The sequence below is a fragment of the Euleptes europaea genome, chromosome 13 (genome assembly GCF_029931775.1).
Source record: "Euleptes europaea isolate rEulEur1 chromosome 13, rEulEur1.hap1, whole genome shotgun sequence".
In the NCBI taxonomy this organism is placed as follows: Eukaryota; Metazoa; Chordata; class Lepidosauria; order Squamata; family Sphaerodactylidae; genus Euleptes; species Euleptes europaea.
The window spans coordinates 62,154,785-62,179,414 of record NC_079324.1 but is presented as its reverse complement, the minus strand read 5'-3'; the positions used below and the strand labels follow the sequence as shown (position 1 = coordinate 62,179,414).

Genomic DNA, 24,630 nt, shown 5'->3' with positions numbered 1-24,630 from the left:
ATGTTGTCTTTGTCTGGAGGTGTTTCAGGGCAGGAAGCCAAGCCTTATTCATTCTTAAACTCTCCTCTTTTCTGTTAAAGTTGTGCTGATGTTTGTGAATTTCAATGGCTTCTCTGTGCAATCTGACAAAATAGTTGGTAGAATTGTCCAGTCTTTCAGTGTCTTGGAATAAGACCCTGTGTCCTGTTTGTGTCAGTCCATGTTCAGCCACTGCTGATTTCTCAGGTTGGCCAAGTCTGCAGTATCTTTCATGTTCTTTTATCCTTGTTTGTATGCTGCGTTTTGTGGTCCCGATGTAAACTTCTCCACAGCTGCAAGGTATACGATATACTCCTGCAGAGGTGAGGGGGTCTCTTTTGTCTTTTGCTGATCGTAGCATTTGTTGTATTTTCTTGGTGGGTTTAAACACTGTTTGTAGGTTATGTTTTTTCAAAAGTTTCTCCATCCTATCAGTGACTCCTTTAATAAATGGCAAGAATACCTTTCCTATGGGAGACTGTTTTTCTTGAGTTTTCTGATTTTTGTTTGGTTCAATGGCCCTTCTGATTTCATTCTTGGAGTAGCCGTTTGCTAGCAGTGCGTGATTTAGATGGTTAGTTTCTTCCTTGAGAAACTGTGGTTCACAGATCCGTCTTGCACGGTCCATTAATGTTTTGATTATTCCTCTTTTCTGTCGGGGGTGGTGGTTGGAGTTTTTGTGTAAGTAGCGATCTGTGTGAGTTGGTTTCCGGTAGACCTTGTGACCTAACTGAAGGTTTGATTTACGGATGACAAGGGTATCAAGAAATGGGAGTTTACCCTCAATTTCCTTTTCCATGGTAAACTGAATGTTTGGATGGATATTATTAAGATGGTTTAGAAAGTCCATTAATTTTTCTTCACCATGGCTCCAAATGGTAAATGTATCATCTACGAACCTGAACCAGACTGTAGGTTTGTAAGGTGCTGATTCTAATGCTGTCTTTTCAAAATATTCCATGTAAAAGTTTGCTATTACTGGACTGAGTGGACTTCCCATAGCTACTCCATCAATCTGTTCATAAAATTCTTGATCCCATAGGAAATAACTTGTTGTCAAACAATGGTGAAATAAGGCTGTTATATCTTCTGGAAAAATCTGGTTAATCAATGAGATTGTGTCTTTAACTGGAACCTTGGTAAAGAGGGATACAACATCAAAACTGATTAATATATCCTTTGGATTGAGTCTTAATGGACTGATTTTGTTGATGAAGTGAGTTGAATCTTTGATGTAAGAAGTGGTTTTTCCAATGTGGTCCTGTAGGAGGGTGGTCAAATATTTAGCTAATTCATATGTTGGGGAACCAATGGCACTCACGATGGGTCGGAGTGGAACGGAATCCTTATGAATTTTAGGTAGTCCATATAATCGTGGTGGTTGTGCTTCAGTCTTGCATAGTTTTCTGTGTGTGTCGGGATGAAGAGTGGAATTCTTGATCAGAATGCTAGTTTTCCTGGTAATTTTGCAAGTTGGATCTCGTTTTAGTTTTTTGTATGTGGCAGGGTCCAGAAGTTCCTCAATCTTCTTTTTGTATTCTTCTGTTTTCATGATCACTGTGGCATTGCCTTTGTCAGCTGGTAGAATAATGATTTCTGGATCTGCATTGAGGGTCTTGATGGCGTTTCTCTCCTTGCGTGTTATATTGCTAGTAGGGGGCTTTGCTTTTCGTAGAATTCTTGCTGTCTCTCCTCTTATTTCCTCAGCATCTTCTTCAGGTAGATTACGAATGGCAGATTCTACATTTGCAATGATGTCTTCCACTGGAATTTGGGTGGGAGTGACTGCAAAGTTTCCTCCCTTAGCTAAGATGGAAGTTTCTTCAGGTGAGAGTTGTCGGTCTGTCAGATTGAAGATAATCCGTTTGTTGTCAAGTTTTGGACTGTTCTGTCTTCTTTCCTGTAATTTGTTAAACTTCTTTAACTTTTCTACTACGATGCAGAGACACTGGAACCATTCCATCTTTTCTCACAAGTAAAAGAATCTTTAAAACTTCACGAGCTAACCGCATTTATGACCATCTAGAACGGGCTCTCTTACGAGAGAGAATTCACACTACCCGCAGAGAACTTGCTGCCACAGACAAGGAGTTGTTTTCCTTACATATCAATACTAGCCACAAAATGAGAAGCCATGATTGGGACAAGATTGATAATCTCACCTACAGAAAAATGGAACAGGGGTTAACCAGCCATACTTCCAGACAGAAGCAAAAGTTTAACAAATTACAGGAAAGAAGACAGAACAGTCCAAAACTTGACAACAAACGGATTATCTTCAATCTGACAGACCGACAACTCTCACCTGAAGAAACTTCCATCTTAGCTAAGGGAGGAAACTTTGCAGTCACTCCCACCCAAATTCCAGTGGAAGACATCATTGCAAATGTAGAATCTGCCATTCGTAATCTACCTGAAGAAGATGCTGAGGAAATAAGAGGAGAGACAGCAAGAATTCTACGAAAAGCAAAGCCCCCTACTAGCAATATAACACGCAAGGAGAGAAACGCCATCAAGACCCTCAATGCAGATCCAGAAATCATTATTCTACCAGCTGACAAAGGCAATGCCACAGTGATCATGAAAACAGAAGAATACAAAAAGAAGATTGAGGAACTTCTGGACCCTGCCACATACAAAAAACTAAAACGAGATCCAACTTGCAAAATTACCAGGAAAACTAGCATTCTGATCAAGAATTCCACTCTTCATCCCGACACACACAGAAAACTATGCAAGACTGAAGCACAACCACCACGATTATATGGACTACCTAAAATTCATAAGGATTCCGTTCCACTCCGACCCATCGTGAGTGCCATTGGTTCCCCAACATATGAATTAGCTAAATATTTGACCACCCTCCTACAGGACCACATTGGAAAAACCACTTCTTACATCAAAGATTCAACTCACTTCATCAACAAAATCAGTCCATTAAGACTCAATCCAAAGGATATATTAATCAGTTTTGATGTTGTATCCCTCTTTACCAAGGTTCCAGTTAAAGACACAATCTCATTGATTAACCAGATTTTTCCAGAAGATATAACAGCCTTATTTCACCATTGTTTGACAACAAGTTATTTCCTATGGGATCAAGAATTTTATGAACAGATTGATGGAGTAGCTATGGGAAGTCCACTCAGTCCAGTAATAGCAAACTTTTACATGGAATATTTTGAAAAGACAGCATTAGAATCAGCACCTTACAAACCTACAGTCTGGTTCAGGTTCGTAGATGATACATTTACCATTTGGAGCCATGGTGAAGAAAAATTAATGGACTTTCTAAACCATCTTAATAATATCCATCCAAACATTCAGTTTACCATGGAAAAGGAAATTGAGGGTAAACTCCCATTTCTTGATACCCTTGTCATCCGTAAATCAAACCTTCAGTTAGGTCACAAGGTCTACCGGAAACCAACTCACACAGATCGCTACTTACACAAAAACTCCAACCACCACCCCCGACAGAAAAGAGGAATAATCAAAACATTAATGGACCGTGCAAGACGGATCTGTGAACCACAGTTTCTCAAGGAAGAAACTAACCATCTAAATCACGCACTGCTAGCAAACGGCTACTCCAAGAATGAAATCAGAAGGGCCATTGAACCAAACAAAAATCAGAAAACTCAAGAAAAACAGTCTCCCATAGGAAAGGTATTCTTGCCATTTATTAAAGGAGTCACTGATAGGATGGAGAAACTTTTGAAAAAACATAACCTACAAACAGTGTTTAAACCCACCAAGAAAATACAACAAATGCTACGATCAGCAAAAGACAAAAGAGACCCCCTCACCTCTGCAGGAGTATATCGTATACCTTGCAGCTGTGGAGAAGTTTACATCGGGACCACAAAACGCAGCATACAAACAAGGATAAAAGAACATGAAAGATACTGCAGACTTGGCCAACCTGAGAAATCAGCAGTGGCTGAACATGGACTGACACAAACAGGACACAGGGTCTTATTCCAAGACACTGAAAGACTGGACAATTCTACCAACTATTTTGTCAGATTGCACAGAGAAGCCATTGAAATTCACAAACATCAGCACAACTTTAACAGAAAAGAGGAGAGTTTAAGAATGAATAAGGCTTGGCTTCCTGCCCTGAAACACCTCCAGACAAAGACAACATTCAACAATAGCCATACAGATTAGTTTTGGATTACACACATTAACAGATCACTTCAGGATACAATGGTTCCATATTAACATACCATACCCTCATTAGCACATTATCTTGATACTTACAGGACAATACTTTTGCAGGACAATACTCAGCTCAAACCCAACCCCTTTCTGACTATATATTACTCTTTCTACACCCTTGACACTGAGAGACACTGTCCTTCAGTGTTACTACTCTGAAGATGCCTGCCACAGTTGCTGGCGAAACGTCAGGAAAGAAAATTCCAAGACCACGGTTACACAGCCCGGATAACCTACAAGAACCAATGAACTCTGACCGTGAAAGCCTTCGACAATATTTTGTCTCTCTTCTTCCTGGGGAGGTGGTAAGCTCTCCTTCCCTGGAGGTTTTTAAGCAGAGGCTAGATGGCCATCTGTCAGCAATGCTGATTCTGTGACCTTAGGCAGATCATGGGAGGGAGGGCACCTTGGCCATCTTCTGGGCATGGAGTAGGGGTCACTGGGTGTGTGTGAGGAAGGTAGTTTGGAATTTCCTGCATTGTGCAGGGGGGTGGACTAGATGACCCTGGTGGTCCCTTCCAACTCTATGATTCTATGATTCTAACTCTATGATTCTGCATCTTTGCACTCCAACAGATTCCCCACCAACACACATATCACTTCGCACACATATCGCACACATATCACGTAATCATTTACAGAGCTGTAGAACAGAGTCCTGAGTCTCAGATCTGGGAATGGGGGAGGGCTGTTGTTATAGCTCTCTACCAACTATACTACCACGAACCTACCCATGTACTCCAGTTGCCTTCGGAGGCCTTGCTTCAGTTCCCCCTGCCATCTGAGGCTAGACAGGAGGCCACCCGAGAAAGGGCTTTCTTGGTCCTGGCACCAAAACTCTGGAACTCCCTCCCCAGAGAAGTCTGCCTATGTCTTCCACCAGCAGGTGGAGACTTTTTCATTTTGTTTGGCATAACCCCCCAAAACAGTTATTGGCCCTCCTCCCTGGTTCTGTTTTGTACGTTTATGTGTTGTTATTGAATTGTTTTATAATTTTTAATGTTGTTTTTCATTGTTCAAATGTTTTTAGGTCCACCACCTTGGGAACCCTGATCGGGCAGAAAGGAAGCATAAAACTGATTTTACCGCTATCCTGCTTTTCTGTTCAAGAATATGCATACTAATATATATTACGCAGACACATACAACATTTATTTATTTTTCTCAACGTTGAAGAGGAAGAAGGCAACAAAACAACCCTACCCACTAAGACTGACTCTACGAAGAGGCAAGGGGAGGAGAGGGCTGTGGGTGACAAGATTTTGGCGAGCGTCAGCTTTCCCTGCCAGTGCCTTGCCCCGTTATGGCCATCGCCACCTGCCCCTTTTCGGGGAGTTCACCCTCCTTCCCTCCTCACTTCCTAAGTGCCTTTGACAGTGTGGAAAGCCATACTTGCCCAAGAACACTTCTTGAGCCTTTGGCTTTTGAAATTTCAACACACATTTTCCCTCACCTTTCTGATAGCATCTTCAAAGTCATAAGACCTAGAAACTCGGCCAGGGGAAAGGGGGTAGAACAAGACCTGGGAATTTTCAGCAATCTCTGCTCTGTCCCTAATCCCATCAATTTTGTGCACTGCTGTGAATGCTCATGACACGCACTGCCTGATCCTCTTGGCTTGTTGCCAAGTGTGGAGCTGTGGACTCTGATCTGGAGGACCGGGTTTGATTCCCCACTCCTCCACATGAAGCCTGCTGGGTGACCTTGGGCTAGTCACAGTTCTCTTAGAGCTCTCTCAACCCAACCTACCTCACAGGGTGTCTGTGGTTGGGAGGAGAAGGGAAGGTGATTGTAAGCTGGTTTGATTCTTCCTTTAGTGGGAGAGAAGGTCGGCATATAAAAACCAACTCTTCTTCTTCTTGAATGACATACAGATTCAGGCCGAAGTGCCAGGTAGTGGCTGGTACCTTTTGGGCAGGGGAGCTCCGAGTTCTTCTTCCACTTCCTGTTCAGCTCTTTCAAAGGAGGGTTCTCAGGGCAATGCAGCTGCTGCAGCCGGCTCTCTAGGCTTCGTGCCGTTTCCAGGAAGGGAACGGGATCTAGACAGGGAAAGGCACAACAAGGGGAGTGAGACCTCACCACCTCAGCGGAGCGAGCATGCCAGCCCCGCCCCAAACAGGAAAACGTTCAAAGCAGGAATCCCAGTACCACCCGCCATGAGAAGCGCCACAGTCCACTCTATCACCTCGTTTTCTTGGATCAGGCCTGGTCTATTCCACAAAAAGAGGAAAGACTACTCAACCAAAGACGACTGGGTAAACCAAAAAGGTTGAGAAAGCAGGGAAAAGAAAAATGTCTAATGCAGTGCACAAATCGTGAGCAGTTGAGTTATGCGTACATGGCACTACACAGATAGTTTAATTTAACAACAGCTCAGAAAACAGAATACAACTGTTCCCATACAATAAGACAAAACACCTCATTTTCCTGGATCCGACCTGGTCTGTGCAAGCGGCAAAGTGAGGAGGCAGAGCAGACTCCACCACTCTGGAGGGTGTCCCTTGTTTTTAAAGATGCCTCTCCTGTGTAAGAAGCGTCCTGCGAGCAGAAAAACTAGCAAACCAGGGAGGAAAGTTCTATTGCAACCTGCTCCCTGCAATGTTAGCTTTCTGCTTTCAGGGAATATTAAAAAGTGATTTTCCCCTCACTTGCAATCTGGAATGATAAAATCCACTCCGCAACCTCAGGACTCTGCTGCCTCACTGCTGTCTCAGTGGTTGGGAGCTTCTCCTTGGTTCCATCCCCCCCCCCCCAGTTTATACCCCCAAAGGGCCCTCTGAGCAGCTTGCAAAGAATGAAAAAGCCATTTAAAAAAAGAAATACAACTGTCATGTAAACACTGTAAATAATCAATGAGAATATCCACAGCAGGGGTGCCAGCCCTGCGGGCACCTTTAAAATTCTGACATAGGGTGATGGGTGCGGCCACAAAATGGCTGCCACAAAATGGCTGCCGCAACACTATATTGGTGGCTGGTGGGAATACTCTTACAAAGACAATCCTCTGCTGATTTCCCCCCATTAAGGAACCCCAAACATAGCTGCCAATCTCCAGGTGGTAGCTGGAGATCTCCCGCTATTACAACTGATCTCCAGCCCATAGAGATCAGTTCACCTGGAGAAAATGGCCACTTTGGCAATTGGACTCTATGGCATTGAAGTCCCTCCCCTCTCCAAACCCCACCCTCCTCAGGATCCACGCCCAAAACCTCCAGGTATTTCCCAGCCTGGTGCTGGCAACCCGAACCCCAAATAAGGAAACCAGACTTCCACAGAGCCGTATTTACAAAAAACAAAACAAAACACCAAAACATCCTAATGGATACCAATCTCACTCCTGAGGAAGACATCCCAAAAGCAAGACTCTCTCTGAACATCTAAGGCTTGGCTCATACATCTGGGAGAATGTGGTGGCAGAACCCAGTTAGGGGTCGAACTGACTACCCTTTCAGAGAGCGAGGAGGGTGGGATTCTGGCTTTGAAGGATCCTTCACAACTAAAGAAAAAGCTCACTGCAAGCGGAAACTAGCCCAGTACAGAAAAACGTTCCATTCCTTAGCTGCTGGTTTTCTATGTGTAGGGAAGCATCCCAAAATGCAAACCCTATGGCCTGAAATGGTCCGGTGCATTCTACCACCTCATTCCCTTGTGTGTGTGAACCAAGCCTAATGGCGCAGGGAGATTCAGCCTCCTTCCTTTCTCCCTGGGCCCCCCCAAAGTAGTGCTGATGTACGTGCTGCCCTCCTTCAGAACACGGAGGCCCTGTGTACCGAGCACGCCTCCCTCGGTGGAGGTTATTAGTACTTTCAACTGTTTGGTAGGAGCAATCCCTGGCAGATGCCTGGTCCTTTGGCAGCGACCTTTCTCTATTTAAGACAGTATTTTTCTTCTTTAAAAAATGAAAAAGCAAACCAGTATACACAACAAATGATAAACACATTAATTCAAATTAAATGTCAAAAAGTCAGCATCAGCATAAGACATATCTGTGCTCTACAACTATGTATTAAAAGTGTGTGGGGGGGGGTGAGAAATGAAGGCCAGAGGAACTGAAGCAATGGAGAGCTTTGTTTACTTGGACAAGTAAGCCTGGCCACTCATCTGGCTTTGAGATTTCAGCAGACACTGTTTCAAGAATATCTTTCATCATCATAAGAGCTAGAAACATTATTTTTTAAATACAATATCAAGGTTCTCAGGAAGCTGAGTTTTCCACCTTGCTCCACGTTCGGCACAATTTTTCTGAACTCCTGCGAAATCACGCCACGAAGAGCCCTGTTTGCTACCGATCGGAAGGGAAGAGGCCAGGCTGAAAAGTGGGGTTGCCAGCTCCGAGTCGGGAAATACCTGGATGTTTTGGGGGCGGAGCCTGAGGAGGGCGGGGTTTGGGGAGGGATTTCAATGCCGCAGAGTCCAATTGCCAAAGCGGCCATTTTCTCCAGGTGAACTAATCTCTATCGCCTGGAGATCAGTTGTAATAGCGGGAGATCTCCAGCTAATACCTGGAGGTTGGCAACCCTACTGAAAAGCCGGGGCTTCCTACTGTCTCTCTGCTAGTGAGGAACAGCAGCCCAGGAAGGCCAAGTCTAGCAGCCCTCTGCGACTGCCAGCCACCACCTGGGGCCGGCCCGCTAAGCCTCTCCCATCCCCAGCTTAGAGGATTTTCTGGCCAGGTCGGCTCCCTCCCGCAAAGCTGCCCTCTGTTACCATCCAACGGCACGTTCTGCCGATAAGGCCTGTTTGCTTAGGCGCCGGCAGGCGTGGACAACGGCGCTTTCTGCGGAGGTAAGCAGGTGCATTCCAAGCAGGGCCATCTTCTCCCTTCGGCAGCGGCCGTCATTAGCCCGCCTCGGCTCAGCGGGGGTGCGCCATTATGCCTCCCAGGGCCGATGTAATTATACATTGACATAATTAACCCAGCAAGCCCATTAGGAAGGCCAGCTAAAAAATTCATCCATAATTATTTGTTGTGTGCATGCTAATGAGCCCATCTGCACCGCCATTGTATAACACGAACAAATTAATTTACAAGTCCGGATCTTTTTTAATAAGTTCAAGAAAATGGCTCCTATTTGCTTGGCTCATATTCTCCTCTTCTACTCTCCATGCCAACACTTCCCCCCACCTTTTATTTTTGAGAAGCAATAAAAAACAAGAATAAGAAAAATTGATTTTTATATGCCAACTTTCTCTACCACTTAAGGGAGACTCAGACCAGCTTACAATCACCTTCCCCTCCCCTCCCCACAACAGACACCCTGTGAGGGAGGTGGGGCTGAGAGAGCTCTAAGAGAGCTGTGACTAGCCCAAGGTCACCCAGCTGACTTCGTGTGTAGGACTGGGGAAATCTAATTCACCAGATTAGCGTCCGCCACTCATGTGTAGGAGTGAGGAATCAAACCCGGTTCTCCAGATCAGAGTCCACCGCTCCAAACCACTGCTCTTAACCGCTACACCACGTGAGAATAGGAGAGGAAGCAAGCTTTTCCTGTCCAAATGGCAGATTAAACCAGTGATAAATCCTCAATTAATCCATGAAGAAGAGTGATACAAAAAACCCGGAACTAATTACAGGTGAGGGTGGAGAGGGTCTCAGAAGGAGATGTCTTGGGCCACCTCAGAAAACAATAGTACTGAAGCCCCATTTGCCCAAGGGCCCAAAACCTTTCTGCAAAGATCCAGAAATGGCAGAACTGTCATTTGCTGAAAAGCCCTCCCCACGACCATGTCAAATATCTAGAAGAAGAAGAAGAGTTGGTTTTTATATGCCGACTTTCTCTACCACTTAAGGGAGACTCAAACCAGCTTAAAATCACCTTCCCTTCCCCTCCCCACAACAGACACCCTGTGAGGTAGGTGGGACTGAGAGAGCGTGACTAGCCCAAGGTCACCCAGCTGGCTTCGTGTGTAGGAGTGAGGAAACAAATCCCCTTCACCAGATTAGCGTCCGCCGCTCATGTGGAGGAGTGAGGAATCAAACCCGGTTCTCCAGATCAGACTCCACCGCTCCAAACCACCACTCTTAACCACCACACCATGCTGGCTCTACTTTCACATCCCACACCTTGACTTGGCAATCGGGAGGGCCTCAAGACAGGCAAAAATTTTACCCGAGGTTACAGAAGGGGTGGGGGAGGCATCACCACAAGCATCCTTTCAAAACCACATAATCCTACCCTCTGCGTTTAGGACACCTCTGTCCAGATTGAGCCCCAGATAAAAATTTTCAGATTGAATCAGAAAATGAAGGCGGCGCAGGAAGGCAACGGTTTTGCTCTTAGGCCAGATAGTTGAACTGCCGGCTCCCTCCGGCGGTTCGGTTAAGGCAAGGCGATAAGCAGACGGTGCAGGCCAAATGTAATTTATCTGGACCCTTCTGCCTTAGAAGCAGCCCTCCACACTTTTTCGACTGTGCCGCCACCCTTATCAGGACAGGACAGAGAAGCGATTCGTCTCTCACGCTTGACCCAGTGAGGGTTTCCATCCGCAGCAACAAGGCTTTATCAAGCCTGCACATCCCTCTCCTCGTCCCAAAGCAAACTTACACCCTCAGCCTGAAACCAAGAGCCAGTTAACTAGACAGACTTTACAGCCAGCGCAAACCTTGCCTTTGGACGCAGTTCCAGGTAGTGCCACTGGACATCAAAATGGGGAGAGGGCAAGCACTCTCTCCCACTTGCCATCTTGTGAAGAGGGGGCAAGCAGAGAGAGGCAAACGTGTCTCAGCAGAAAAAGCTGATTCTTGGTTTTTAAAAAGCTCCGTGCCTTCCTCAGTTGTGTGCCAGGCCAAAATCCAGCAAGCAAAGCTTTCCCCATTTATGCATCTCCAGCCAACATCAACAGCTGAATTTCTGCCTGTTAAGTAGCCACTGGATGATGAAAGCTCTACACCATGCTGGCTCTCATAAATGCTGGAAGCTCTCATAAACTGGAAGGTCCTACGCATAGGCATGAATGCACAAAGCTGCCACATACTGAATCAGCACCTTGGCCTTCCAAAGGCTTCTCTATTGGCAGTGGCTGTCCAGGGTCCCAGGTCTTTCACATCCCCTGTCACCTGATCCTGAACCTGGGACCTTCTGCGTGCAAAGCAGATGCTCTTCCACTGAGCCACAGCCTCCCTCCTACAGTAAGTCGTGGCCTCAAAGGTCTCTTCTTCCTCCATCAGTCAGCTGAGTTAATATTCCTTATCAGCCACATCCATATTACTTTTGACAGCTGGTGCAGATGTGGGGCACTTCATGACCTGAAACCCCCCCATGCCAACTCCTGTCTCTCCCATTATGATTGTCCAGATTTAGCATCCCTGCCAACAGACTCTCTCAGTCTGTTGAAAGAAACACACAAAAATACACACATGAAGTGGCAGATTTCACACAACCAGCTCCAGACACGATATCACTGAGCAGCCTTTGGCAAGTGGCTCTCTTTCACTCCTACCCCCTTACCCCTTATCTGCAAAACAGGGATAATATTATAGGCCTACCTTGAAGGGTTGGTTGCTGTCATAAGGACAGACAAGATAAGAGATGAGAGGCACCCTGAACCTTCAGCAAGCGCTAGATAAACACGAACGTCAGCAGAAAGAAGACACCGACTTTTCCTATTTCGCACGTGCTTTTTAACGCAAACAAACACATTTTGTCCTTAAGTTAAAAGGCGAGCAAGTAGAATCCTGACACCCGAGAAACCACAGAAGCCAGCTTCCCGCTCTTTCTGGCAGTAATAAAACCGGAAGGCAAGACATTCAGAGGCAATCAAAGAGCAGCCCTGTCTGTTGGATGGCTCACAATCCACCTGTAAGACTCCCAGGAGGGGTGGGGGGGGGAGAGGTAATCAAAGGAGACACCAAGCATCGCTGTGTTTGGGCAGAGAAGAAGAGCTGGACTGGATAACTTTACAGCCGTTAATAATGTTTGCAGCTGTGCCAGTTAAGATAACAATACGGGTAATTAAAGTGCATGCTTCAGTCTGCCAGCTGATGAGACTGCGCTGGCCGGGAAAGTACGTTCCAGCCTCCGCACATCATTTGGGTGGGCCGGCAAGCCTTCCTTTCGGCACAGAGTTCTTTTGCAGCCGGGGCCGAAAGCCAAGAAGATACATGGCGAAGTTCCCTGGTTCAACCTCAGGAAGCAAGGCCGGGCAAAAACCTGAGCGCTTGGTCTTGGAGAGCTGCTACGAAGCTGAGGCAGTTGGGGCTAGAGTCTAGTGTTTTTAGTAAACGTTGTCATTCAATTTCTGATTGACAGGGCACTTCTGATCACATTTGTAATCTGCCTCGAGTCGCAGTGAGCAAGGGGGACTATAAATGAAGCTAATGAGTTGTGGGCTAAACTATTCAGATGCTCCAGATCTCTGAGTTCAGATCCCCAGAAACATAATGGAGCTTCAAAAAAAAAAAAAAAAAAAAGGAGCTTTGGAGAATTGGGGGAGGTGATTCATCAGAGCACCAGGGAATAGAGGGTTAATTTTTCTATCCCGGGGCATTTCCCCATAGAACTGGCTGCCCTGGGCAGCTTTAAGCCCTGGAGGAGAAAAACAACTTGTTTTTACATTAGGAAAGGTGGGATATCAATAGCTGAAATATATTTGAAATAAATTAAATGTAAATCTTCCTGGGACCTAAAGGAGGGGACCCCCCCCCTACATACACCCTGAGATGTTCCAGTTTCATGAGCGGCATCTGTACATCTAAGAACATAAGAAAAGCCCTGCTGGATCAGTCCAAGGCCCATCAAGTCCAGCAGTCTGTTCACACAGTGGCCAACCAGGTGCCTCTAGGAAGCCGACAAGAAAGACAACTGCAGCAGCACCATCCTGCCTGTGTTCCAGGCACCTAAGATAACAGGCATGCTCCTCTGATACTGGAGAGAATAGGTAGGCATCATAACTAGTGTCCATTTTGACTAGTAGCCATGGATAGCCCTCTCCTCCATGAACATATCCTCTCCCCTCTTAAAGCCTTCCAAGTTGGCAGCCATCCCCACATCTGAATCATCTCCACCACATTTTCTTCCTCTGCGAGGTCTACTCACATGCTTGGGCAGACACTGGAAAACTTTAACCAAAACAAAGTAAACCCCAAGACTGCCAACCTCATTTCTGCAGAAACTGCCACACAATAGACAGGTAATGTATTTTGACTGTGTAAGGCAGAATCCTCACGGGAGATCAGAACTGACTGTTTCCCCCAAAAACGCTTAACGGCAAACTGAAATAAAAAAACAACTCTGTTATTAAACAAATATTAGCTATTTGAAGCCTAGCCACTAGAGGGCAATGTTGCATGCTTCTAGAAAGCTACTGTTTGTTCCTGAAACCCGTTTTTGGATCAACCCGTAAAACTTTCCAGGTTATTCAGGTTGGGCTTTTGAGTAATAAAGCATCGGCTCCTAATGGCTTCCAGAAGGGAACACACACACACACACACACACACACACACACACACGTATTTATTTTACAGGTGGTGATGAAGAAAAAAACAAAACATTTTTCAACATTCTGTGAAGGAGGGGTCACATAGACTGGGCACAGACCATTCACTTTTTTTTCGGTTTTGTGGCTCGTATGCATGAAGATCAGAAAGGGAATGCAAATCAGGGTTGTTGTTTTTAGTGGCAAGTCACAAACCCTGCGGCTTTTGCTGAAGGAGTTCTCCTGGAGAGAGCTTCTACGGGGTAAGGTTGCCAACTCCGCACAGGGAAATTCCTGGAGATTTGGGAGTGGAGCCTGGAGAGGGCAGGGTTTGGGGAGGGACCTCAGCAGGCTATAATGCCCTATAGTCCACCCTCCAAAGCAGCCTTTTCCTCCAGGGGAACTGATCTCTGTAGTCTGGAGATCAGTTGTAACCCTGGGAGATCTTTGCGTGCCACCTGCCGTTAGCACAGTGGCCGGCCCGACTCGACATCATTCCCTCTACGCTGCACAGCGGAGCGCCACTGAGCCAAACAGTGTCGTGAGCAGCTCATTCCCAATGGAAAACAATCCAAAGCAGAGTACCACAGAAGCCTCTATAATACACAAGTTGAAAACAGAACACACACCCCGCATCCAAAAGAAGAAGAGTTGATTTTTATATGTCGACTTTCTCTACCACTTAAGGGAGACTCAAACCGGCTTACATTCACCTTCCCTTCCCCACAACAGACACCTGGGAGGTAGGTGGGGCCGAGAGAGTGTGACTAGCCCAAGTTCACCCAGCTGGCTTCGTGTGTAGAAGTGGGGAAACCAACCCAGTTCACCAGATTAGCCTCCGCCGCTTATGTGGAGGAGTGGGGGACTCAAACCTGGTTCTTTAGATCAGACTCCACTGCTCCAAACCACTGCTCTTAACCACTACACCACACTGGCTCCACAGCTCACCGTACCAATTTTCTAATTGTTTGGGTACTCAAAAGTGGCACAGTTTCGAGCACAGAAATTCAAAGCATGATGCAAGAGTTTGCAACAAAGCTTCTGCCCATCTTTCAGAAGCAGGGAGATGAACGGAAGTGGACACCCTCCCTCTGGATCAGACCAAAGGTCAATCTAGTCATGAAGACATGACACACGAAGCTGCCTTATAATGATTCAGACCCTTGGTCCATTAAATCAGTATTGTCTACTCACACTGGCAGTGGCTCTCCAGGGTCTCAGGCAGAGGTCTTTCACATCACCTGTTCTCTTTAAATGGAGATGCCAGGGATTGAACCTGGGCCCTTCCGTGTGCCAAGCAGATGCTCTGCCACTGAGCCACGGCCCTTCCACAGCCTGACTTTGCCAACAGTGGCCAGAGATGGCAGTGTGGTGCAGTGCATAGGGTGTTGGACTAGGAGAGGCAGACCCAGGTTCAAATTCCCAGTCTGCCATGAGGGTCACTGGGTGACCTTGGGCTAGTCACTCTCTTGGCTGAACCTACCCCACAAGATTATTGTGAGCAGAGGAGAACAATGTATGTTTCTTGAACTGCTTGGAAAGGCAAGACAAATATGTTGCTCCCAAGCACAGTTTTCTTTCCCTGCTGCCTGCCTCCAATGGTTGGTATTCAGAGCTACAGTGCCCTTGAATACGGAGGTTCCATTTCACAGGTTTGTTCAACAGCTGGTGATAGCTCATGAGTTTATTATATTTTCTTTATAGGAACGGAATTATGAAGCGATTTAGGGGAATGAAGGCTAACCCCCTCCCCAACCCCCTGAAATCTTATTCACCCACCGCTATAGCTCCTGGGGTTTCATGAGGCAATTTCAAGTTTATTTCTTCCAGCCCAAAATCTGGTTTTGCACCTAAAAGCACAATGAAGAAATCAGCCAGCACCACTGCACAAGTCAAAAGGGAGGCTTAAATCAAACCATTCTCAACAACAATGACATTAATTATGCTTTTAACGCAATTTTACTGCTTCCCCCCATCCTAACACGCAGACGCATGCACATCCCGCTTCTTCACGCCACATCTGTGTGAACAATATCAAAAAGATTTACGATTTTCTTTCCGTAATTACAGACATCCATGCCGAGGCTCACTTTATCAAAATACTTGCTGAGCAATCACACTTGGCCGCTTTTCTTCGTTTGAGGTTTGCGTTGACAGAAGCCATTCGGGGGGGGGGGGATAAGAAACCCGCAAAAATGTTGAATCAGGAACTCATTTCTTGCTTTTACAAAGAATTTGCTTGTCAACAAATATATGTGTATTTATAGGTTCCTACCTGCAGGGACGTTTCATTCTAGGAGAGAGTCATGAAGGCACAAGGAAAACCGAACGCGGATGTGTTGTTGAGGGAATCGGGAGGGGGCCACAGGGGGGCGGGAGGGTGACCCTAAAAGGAAAGCGGCTCTCCTGACACAGGGTAAAATTTAACAAGGGTTTAAAAAAACAACAACCCGGCAACACATAATCCCTTCAGCCGGCCTTAATTCCCTCAAGAAACCATTAAAAACATTTCTGCCATTCCTAAATGTCTAGAAAGTGAATTAATGTTCCCCACCACAGCTCTCTTGAATGTCTCCAGCAGTTCGGAGCTCTCCAGACTCAGCATGGTGGCGCATCAGACGGAGAACGCTGGCTCCGGCAAAGAGAGACCGTCAAAACGGCACTCCTGACGGGGGCTGGACAGAGCCACAGCCGCTCAATTTGGATGCACGGCAGCATGAGGTCCCCTGCCCAGTGTCCTCGCAGCTGGACATCAAGCCGGAGGGCAGCAAGGACTAACCATGGAAGGACAGAAGGCCCGTCCCCAGAGCCAGTGTGGAGTAGTGGTTAGAGCGTCAGAACATGATCAGGGAGACCAAAATCCAAATCTCCCCTTCGCCACGGAACCTTGCTGGGTGACAGGATTGCCAACCTCCAAGCGGTACCCCAAACCAAAATAATTAGTGCTGTATATTAAAGTTTACCAAATTCACAGCACTTATGGCTATAACACAATTACAATAATCAAGCAGTATTAGTGTTTATATACATATATTTAACCGAATGCGTGCAATCCTATATCTAAGCTAGCTTACTATCTGTTACAATAATACAAACTAATGGATATCATCAGTACACTAAACACATTAAGAATCAGCACAATTACATCAATCCAGTTCCACGTTATGTTGGTTATGTTAATGTGGAACTGGATTGATGTAATTGTGCTGACTCTTATGTGTTTACTGTACTACTGATGGTATCCATTAGTTTGTATTGTTGCAACAGATTGTAAACTAGCTTAGTTAGATATAGGATTGTACACATTCGGTTAAATATATGTATATAAATACCGATACTGCTTGATTATTGTAATTGTGTTATAGCCATAAGTGCTGTGACTTTAGTAAACCTCCAGGGGGTGGCTGGAGATCTCCCAGAATTACAGGCGACACAGATCAGTTCGCTTGGAGAAAATGGTCACTTTGGAAGGTGGACTCTATTTCATTATATTCCATTGATGTCCCTCCCATCCCCAAGCCCTGCTGTCCTCAGGCTCCCCCCCCCAAAAAAAATCTCCAGGTATTTCCAAACCCAAAGTCCGCAACCCTACTGGGTGACCTTGGCCCAGTCCTACACTCTCGGCCTAGCCCACACCACCAGGGGTTGTTACGAAGATAGAATGGAAGAGAGGAGAATGACAGAAACCACTTTGGGTCCCTAATAGGGAGAAAGAAAGGGGGTATAAATGAAGGAAATAAACAAATAAATACAAACATATAGCAGGCCTTGGTAAGCTTGATACTGCCTACCAACCAGAGGGGATACTGCTGCACACTCCCATCTCTAGGGTCTCTCCTAGAGGTGTACATCAGATAAAGCCAAACCGAAACCACCCACCCTGAAAAATACCTTTTCGGTATTTGGAGGGGGGAGGTTATACCGAGAAAATAGTGGCAATAAAAGGAAGCCGAAAAGGGGATCCCGTACAATGCCAAATTTATTCAGCATTATTCAGGGCCACTTTTGCTTTGCGGCCATTTTTAAACCCCTCTTCCCCTCCCTCACTTACCTGCTGGCTGGGTCCGCCGCAGCAGGGGACGCCAAACTGAAGGCTGGGTTCTCTCTCTGCACCATGTATTTTTTGGGCTCGGGTTTATTAACACGAAAATTTTCGATTTTCCGGGAAAAAGCAGAATAAGTTTTTGGCTTTCCCCAGATTTTTCGAACATTTCCAGATCTATTAAACCCGAACCTGAAAAATACCCGGAAAAAATTGGTGCACACCCTAGCCTCTTCTACTGCTTCATCTGTAAGGATCAACTTTCCCATTTCGCTCTTTCTACAAAAATCCCAGTCGGTGTTCCCCCAACTATGTAAAGTGTATTGGATGAGATGAGCTCTGGGGGAGACATTTTTGGAGGTAGAGTTCCCAAATTTTCAGGGTAGCTTCAAGTAACTCTCCTTGCATGAACCCCAAAGTTTGGTGAAGATTGGATCAGGGGGTCCGATTTTATGGGGTCCGGAAAGGGTCACCCTCCTCCTCCATAGAGAAGCATTGCAAACTTTACCATACTTCTCTATGGAGGATGGGGGTGACCCCTTCTGGACTCCATAAAATCGGACCCCCTGGCCCAAACCTCACCAAACTCTGGGGTTCATGCAAGGAGAGTCCCTTGAAGCTACCCTGAAAATTTGGGAACTCTACCTCCAAAAATGCCCCCACACAAGCTTAAAAAAAAACCCCTATAGACTACAACGAACCTGATTTTTTTCGGTAAACCCAGAAATAAAGCCAAAATATAAATTTACCAGTATGGGTATTCGGCTTATTCTGGGTTTACACGGAAAAAAATGGGACCAATAAACCCAAATTTACTGATTTTTTTGGCCCAACCCTACTCTTAAATAAAAGCTAAGACACTCCATTAGAATTCCAAAGCCTGTGCTTGCAAGTTGTAAACGAGAGCAGACCACTGTGCTCCTACCACTAAGACCCTTCGCTGGCCACCTTTCCCCAAGCACGTGAATGTTGTTTGCTGGGAGGAATACCTGAGAGGCACAGCCATGCACTTTGCAACACCCTCTCCCGCCCCCAAGCCCCTCTGATCTGAATTCCATTCTCTGCCCCTCTGCTGCGAAGAGAGTTTAGTCATCTTAGTTAAGCGGCCGTCAAACAGATGAGCGTGGATCGTTGCAGCGTCATTACAAGGCCTGAGCAAATGTATTCCTTTTCTATTGTCAAGAAAGATTTGGCTCAGCTACTGAGATATGGCGAGAGCCAAAGACGTTTCCACTTGTCTGTTGCGCCAGCACTTGGAAATGGAACACAAGGGACACCGGCTCAACGCTTTCCCTTCCAGCAGCACGGGAAGCCGTTTGGCGAAAGCAATAAAAATGGCTCGAGTGATGTAGGACCGTCAGATGGCGCTTATGCAAATAAATAAATCAACAGTCTGCATCAAGGTCACTTAGATCATCTGCACCAGGAAAACCTGGATTCTGTGACCAGTATAAATGGCACTGTAAAAGGTAGGGGAAGCATTTAGACGGACAACACAGGCTTTGTCTCCAGAAAACCCTTGGCATCTACAGGTAACAAGACTTAGGACAGGCCTCCTCTGCAGACCCTGGAGTGTAGTGGCCTCTAAGGGGAGACCCAGCCGGGCTACAGAGCTGGTGTCTTCAGTAGCTAAAACACTGAACTTGGAAGCTGAGAATCTCCAAATCTCACCTCTGCATGAACACATTGGAGGTCTTAGGCCCTGACTCGGCTTCATCCTCCTAATCTGCATTATGGGAATAATAACCTATTTGCTGTAAAGATTACAAGACACTGTATGTGACGTGCTTAGATGTTGTAATAAATTCAATCTTTTATCGGCAGCAGCTCCTTGTACCTCTCCGTTTATTTGTGCTTATTAAATCATTGTTCATTTTATGCACTCCTTATGTAAATGCCAAGCTGCCTTATACCAATTCAGATCCCTGGTCCATCTAGCCAGGTAATATATTGCTTTGACTGGCAGCGATACTCTCCAGGGTCTCTGGGAGAAACCCCCCCACACACACCTGAGATCCTTCGACTGGAGGAGCCCAGGATTGAACTGGGGACCTTCTACCCGCAAAGCACATGCTCCTCCACTCAGTTTTGGCCCCAGTCCTTGTATGACTGAGACCTGGACAGCCAGGAAGAAAAAGATATCTCTTAATACCTGCTGAGTGAAGATGATCTTATGTGAGGATGTACATCCGGAGGGGGGGGAGTAGCCCCCATGCCACATGCATGCACACATACACAAGAATCCCTATGCGGCCCCTGAAAGAAAGGAAGCACACAGACTCTGCAGTCATGGCTTCAGGCTGAGATGGGAACCCCAAAGAAACAGGTCCTGGCTCCCTGCTCTACCAGGTCTACCAGCCAGAGGAGAGAACATATGAACACATGAAGCTGCCTTCTACTGAATCAGACCCTCGGTCCATCCAAGTCAGTCTTGTCTACTCAGACCGGCAGTGGCTCTTCAGGGTCTCAGGCAGGGGTCTTTCACATCACCTACTTGCCTAGTCCCTTTAACTGGAGATACCGGGGACTGAACCTGGGACCTTCTGCATGCCAAGCAGATGCTCTGAGCCATGAGCCATGGCCCCTCTCAATGGCTCTCCAGGGCCTCAGGCAGAGGTCTTTCACATCACCTGCTTGCCTAGTCCCTTTAACTGGAGGTGCTGGGGATTGAACCTGGGACCTTCTGCATGCCGAGCAAATGCTCTACCGCTGAGCCACGGCCCCTCCCCAACTGCACGTACATCCAAGGTGGGACATTTGGCCAACAGCCCAGCCTTCTCCCAGCCTGCAGAATCCCCACCCAGCCAGTCCCGTCCGATTGACTGCTACAGGACAGTTCACCATTCTGCTCTCGGCCAGGGCAACACCACCAAAGACGGTCACTGGGTCCTCACTCTGCACCACCAAACTACCAGTCCCCCAGCGCCCGTCTGATGCTGGACCCAGGAGTGCCTGCCTGCCCCAAAGAACTTTCCAGTCCTTGGGCCTGAGCTGGTCAGCCTTGTGGACTGGCAGGACACCAGGGCACCCAGAAGGCCCTGCACACCTGGCCTGCAGGAGAATGCTCAGACAGTGCCCCCTTGCCTACAGCGTGGTGTCGTGGTTCAGAGTGGTGGTTTGGAGCGGTGGACTCTGACCTGGAGAACAGGGTTTGATTCCCCACTCCTCTACATGAGCTGCGGAGGCTAATCTGGTGAACTGGATTTGTTTTCCCACTCCTACACATGAAGCCTGCTGGGTGACCTTGGGTTAGTCACAGTTCTGTTAGAGCTCTCTCAGCCCCACCTACCTCACAGGGTGTCTGTTGCGGGGAGGGGAAGTGAATGTGATTGTAAGCCAGTTTGAGTCTCCCTTAAGTGGCAGAGAAAGTCGGCATAGAAAAACCAACTCCTCCTCTTCTTCTTCTTCTCTCTTGCTCTGAGGACACTCACCTCTCCACTCCACCTACCAAGCATTTCCCCTCCAGACCTGTTGGCAACGACTAAAAGAGCAAGAGGGATGAATGAGAATGCCCCGTCATCTCCCTGCTGCCTGTGTCCTTGGCAAGAGCCTCCAGGTCTTCAAGGGCTGTCATGGCCCAGCCAGGTTCGGGGGGCACCGATGTCTCCTCTGATGAAGAGTCACCCAGCAGCCCTGGCTTCTATACACAGCCAGCAGCGGAAGTGGCACAGGAAGAAGCAGCCCCTGTGGGGCCAGGCCCAAACCCGCAGCCGGGGACCAGCGCAGCAACTCCTCAGTCCTCCAGCCCTAAGTCAGCTGCAGAAAGCCAGCTGCCTGTCTGCTCCCCCGCCCCCATCATCAGAGCCTCAGGAACGGCGCAGGAGGCGAACACGTAGGACTTTACAGGATCAGAGGTGAAGTGCTAGACTGGCAGTACGGACAGCGGGGATGAGTGTTCGCAGGAGCAGGTCTGAGGTGGCTGGCAGGTGCATGGCATTACAGGCTGCCTGAGTGGTGTGCTGTTGATAAGCAGATGGAAAGAGTGTAGCTGTGTGGAAGCAACACGCCTATCTACTCCTGGCCTTGCAGTGAACTGTGCCTCGTGGAAGCCCACAGGTGCCTCCAGGAAGCCCCCAAACAAGACGACTGCAGCAGCACCATCCTGCCTGTGTTCCACAGCACCTAAGATAATAGGCATGCTCCTCTGATACTAGAGAGAATAGGTATGCAGCATGACCAGTATCCATTCTAACTAATAGCCATGAATACCCCTTTCCGCCATGAACATGTCCACTCCCCTCTTAAAGCCTTCCAAGTTGACAGCCATCCCCACATCCTGGGGCAGGGAGTTCCACAATTTAACTATGCGTTGTGTGAAAAAATACTTCCTTTTATCTGTTTTTAATCTCTCACTCTCCAGCTTCAGCAGATGACCCCGCGTTCTAGTATTATGAGAGAAGTTTTTCTCCCTGTCCACTCTCTCTATACCATGCATCATTTTATAGTTCTCCCCATAGCCGCCTGCTTTCTAAGCTAAACAATCCCCTGTGAGGTTGAAACGGTTTGGTGTGTGTGTGCGTGTGCGTGTGCTGGGGGATCACGACAAGGGCAAAGGCCTCGCTCCCTTGTGACGTCGCCTCCTGACAGGGCAGAGTTGCCCAATACCTGCCGTTGTTCTATAACAAGGTCCGGAACGAAGCTGGCTCAGTCCATGAGATCATGGCACGAAGAAGCCCACGCAACCCACCGACGGGCTTCTTCACCTCAGGAAAGTCCCCAGGCTGAGCCTGGGAGCGAAGGCTGATGGTTAATCGCTCCCAATCCCCGGGAGTGGCCATTTTCCTCCTCGACTCAGCCACAGCAGACGAGGCGTTCCATACCTGGCGCTTGGATTAACTGCTTGTAAACAGTCAGGAACGCAGCTTCCGCCTCCTTGCTTCTTTTACTAAGAGCAACCACCTGAAGGGGGAAAGGGGGGACACAAACAAAAAGACAGAGGAAGTGAGGAGATGCAAAAGCAAGGAAATAAAAGACGCCGTCCAGAAGAAGCCTCATGGCATCACATGAATGCATGAAGCTGTCTTATAATGAATCAGGCCCTTGGTCCATCAAAGTCAGTATTGTGTACTCAGACTGGCAGCAGCTCTTCAGGGTCTCAGGCAGAGGGTCTTTCACATCCCCTACTTTCCTAGTCTCCTTTAACTGGAGATGCCGGGGATTGTACCTGGGACCTTCTGCTTGCCAAGCAGATGCTCTACCACTGAGCCACAGCCCCTCTGACATCAGCTGTCCAGAGTGCGGGAGCGAAGTTGCATGTAGTTAATCCACACGCCTTTACCAGATGGGGCTTCAAACACTACTATGTCTGCAGCAGAAAACCCCAAAGCCCCCCTCCTTCCCACCCACCCCCACTCCTCACAGGTAAAAAAATAATATACTAAATAATTGATAATCAGATGACTTTTTAGTACTACAAAATCAGCTGCCTCAGCCTGGCTACTTCTATTTGTTGATTAAAATATTTATACCCTGCCTTTCGCACAGCCTTCAAGGCAGCTAATTGTTCATACATAAAACCAGAGCAGAACAATAAATGAAAGGGCCATCAAAAATAACATCAATCAAGGAGCCACCCGCACCTAAGGCAAAAACATCAGTACAGGATGCAGCAGACAGGAATACATCAAACACCACACACATTTTGGATTCAAATCACATCGTGCCTGAAGGCAAACAGCAACTGGGCGAGGCAAACCACCCTGGGGAGGGAGCATGCGCCCTAGCTTCGGTGCCACTTTGAGAAGGCCCTGCCACAGGTGGCCACCCTCTACACCTCAGGCAATGTGCAATAGGGTCTCAGAGGAAGATTGCAGGCTCATGCAGGAGACAGCAGTCTTTGATACTTTTAGGAACCAGATGGATTAATTTTTTAGCGGTCATAAACAGCACATTGAATGGGGCCCGGGCACCAGTGGGAAGCCACTGACGGCACTGCAACTCTGACAGTACATGTGCTGATCAGTACTTTGGTGGCTGCGTTTTGAACCAATTATAGTTTCTGAAGGCCTCACAAAGATCCAGCCTAGATGGCACTAGGGCATGTATTGTTGTAGGAAGGCCTCAGCCACAAAAGGGCATATCAGACTGACGGCAACCACCACAGTCGCCCGGTGGGGTCTGTCTCCTGGCACTTACTCTAAATAAGTGTATTCATAAACTAATGGCCTGTCATTGGTGGCAGTGTGTGTGTGTGGGGGGGGGGTCAATGACATGGCAAGACCATCCCTTCCCCTCCACTCAGCTCTTTTGCTGATGGATCAGGGAATATCTACGCTGCAAATTTACCTCAGGGTTATGGCACTTTAGACCATCATGGCTTCCTCCAAGGATTCTTGAGGAAGTGGACAGCCCCCTCACAGAACTACAGCTCTTCAGCAAGAGGGAATGGCTCTTAAATCAGTCTTTATTGTATCAGGCGTCTCTGAGTTTAGCCACAGAGGATATTCAGCTCATCCAAGATGGCTGCCATAATACTACTTGGCTGTTGGTCGATTCCTTTCCCTCCACCTTTGCTGCAGGGGTAGATAACTCTGTCTCAAGCCACAGCCAACTCTTCACGACTGCCTCTTTTCTTTGGAAAGCATTTCCAGACTCCGACTTTTGTCACGTATTCTGATACGGCACTAAAATCCAGACTATGTATTTTGAAACAGAAGTCCAGCGCGATGTGACTTTTCATGCCGCATCAGGTTTTTCTGAGCAACTTTGAAACTCCACAGTTTCTCCAAATCCAAGCAAAACTGCTCAACAACGTGGCCTGCTGTGTTTGGAATCTTTCAGTACGGATGGCCCAATTTTGCAGCCTGATCCATGGCCCAGTTTTACCCAACGGCTGAATTTCAACCAATTTATTCATCTGTGTAGAATAATGAGGATGGTGCAAGTATCGGCAAGGATCTCCTCTCCTCTGCCCACAGCCCAAATCTCCTCCC

General features: G+C 47.2%; 1 protein-coding gene across 1 annotated transcript in view; it reads right to left on the bottom strand.

The window, feature by feature from the left end:
• Window positions 1-24,630, bottom strand: part of CUX2 (cut like homeobox 2) — a 187,008-nt gene that overhangs the window by 28,780 nt on the left and 133,598 nt on the right. The window contains exons 4-5 of the mRNA XM_056859406.1: window positions 22,519-22,597; window positions 6,150-6,281 (exon numbers count right to left, since the gene is read on the bottom strand). Of these exons, the coding sequence (XP_056715384.1) occupies window positions 6,150-6,281; window positions 22,519-22,597 (211 nt within the window). The remainder of the gene's footprint in view (window positions 1-6,149; window positions 6,282-22,518; window positions 22,598-24,630) is intronic.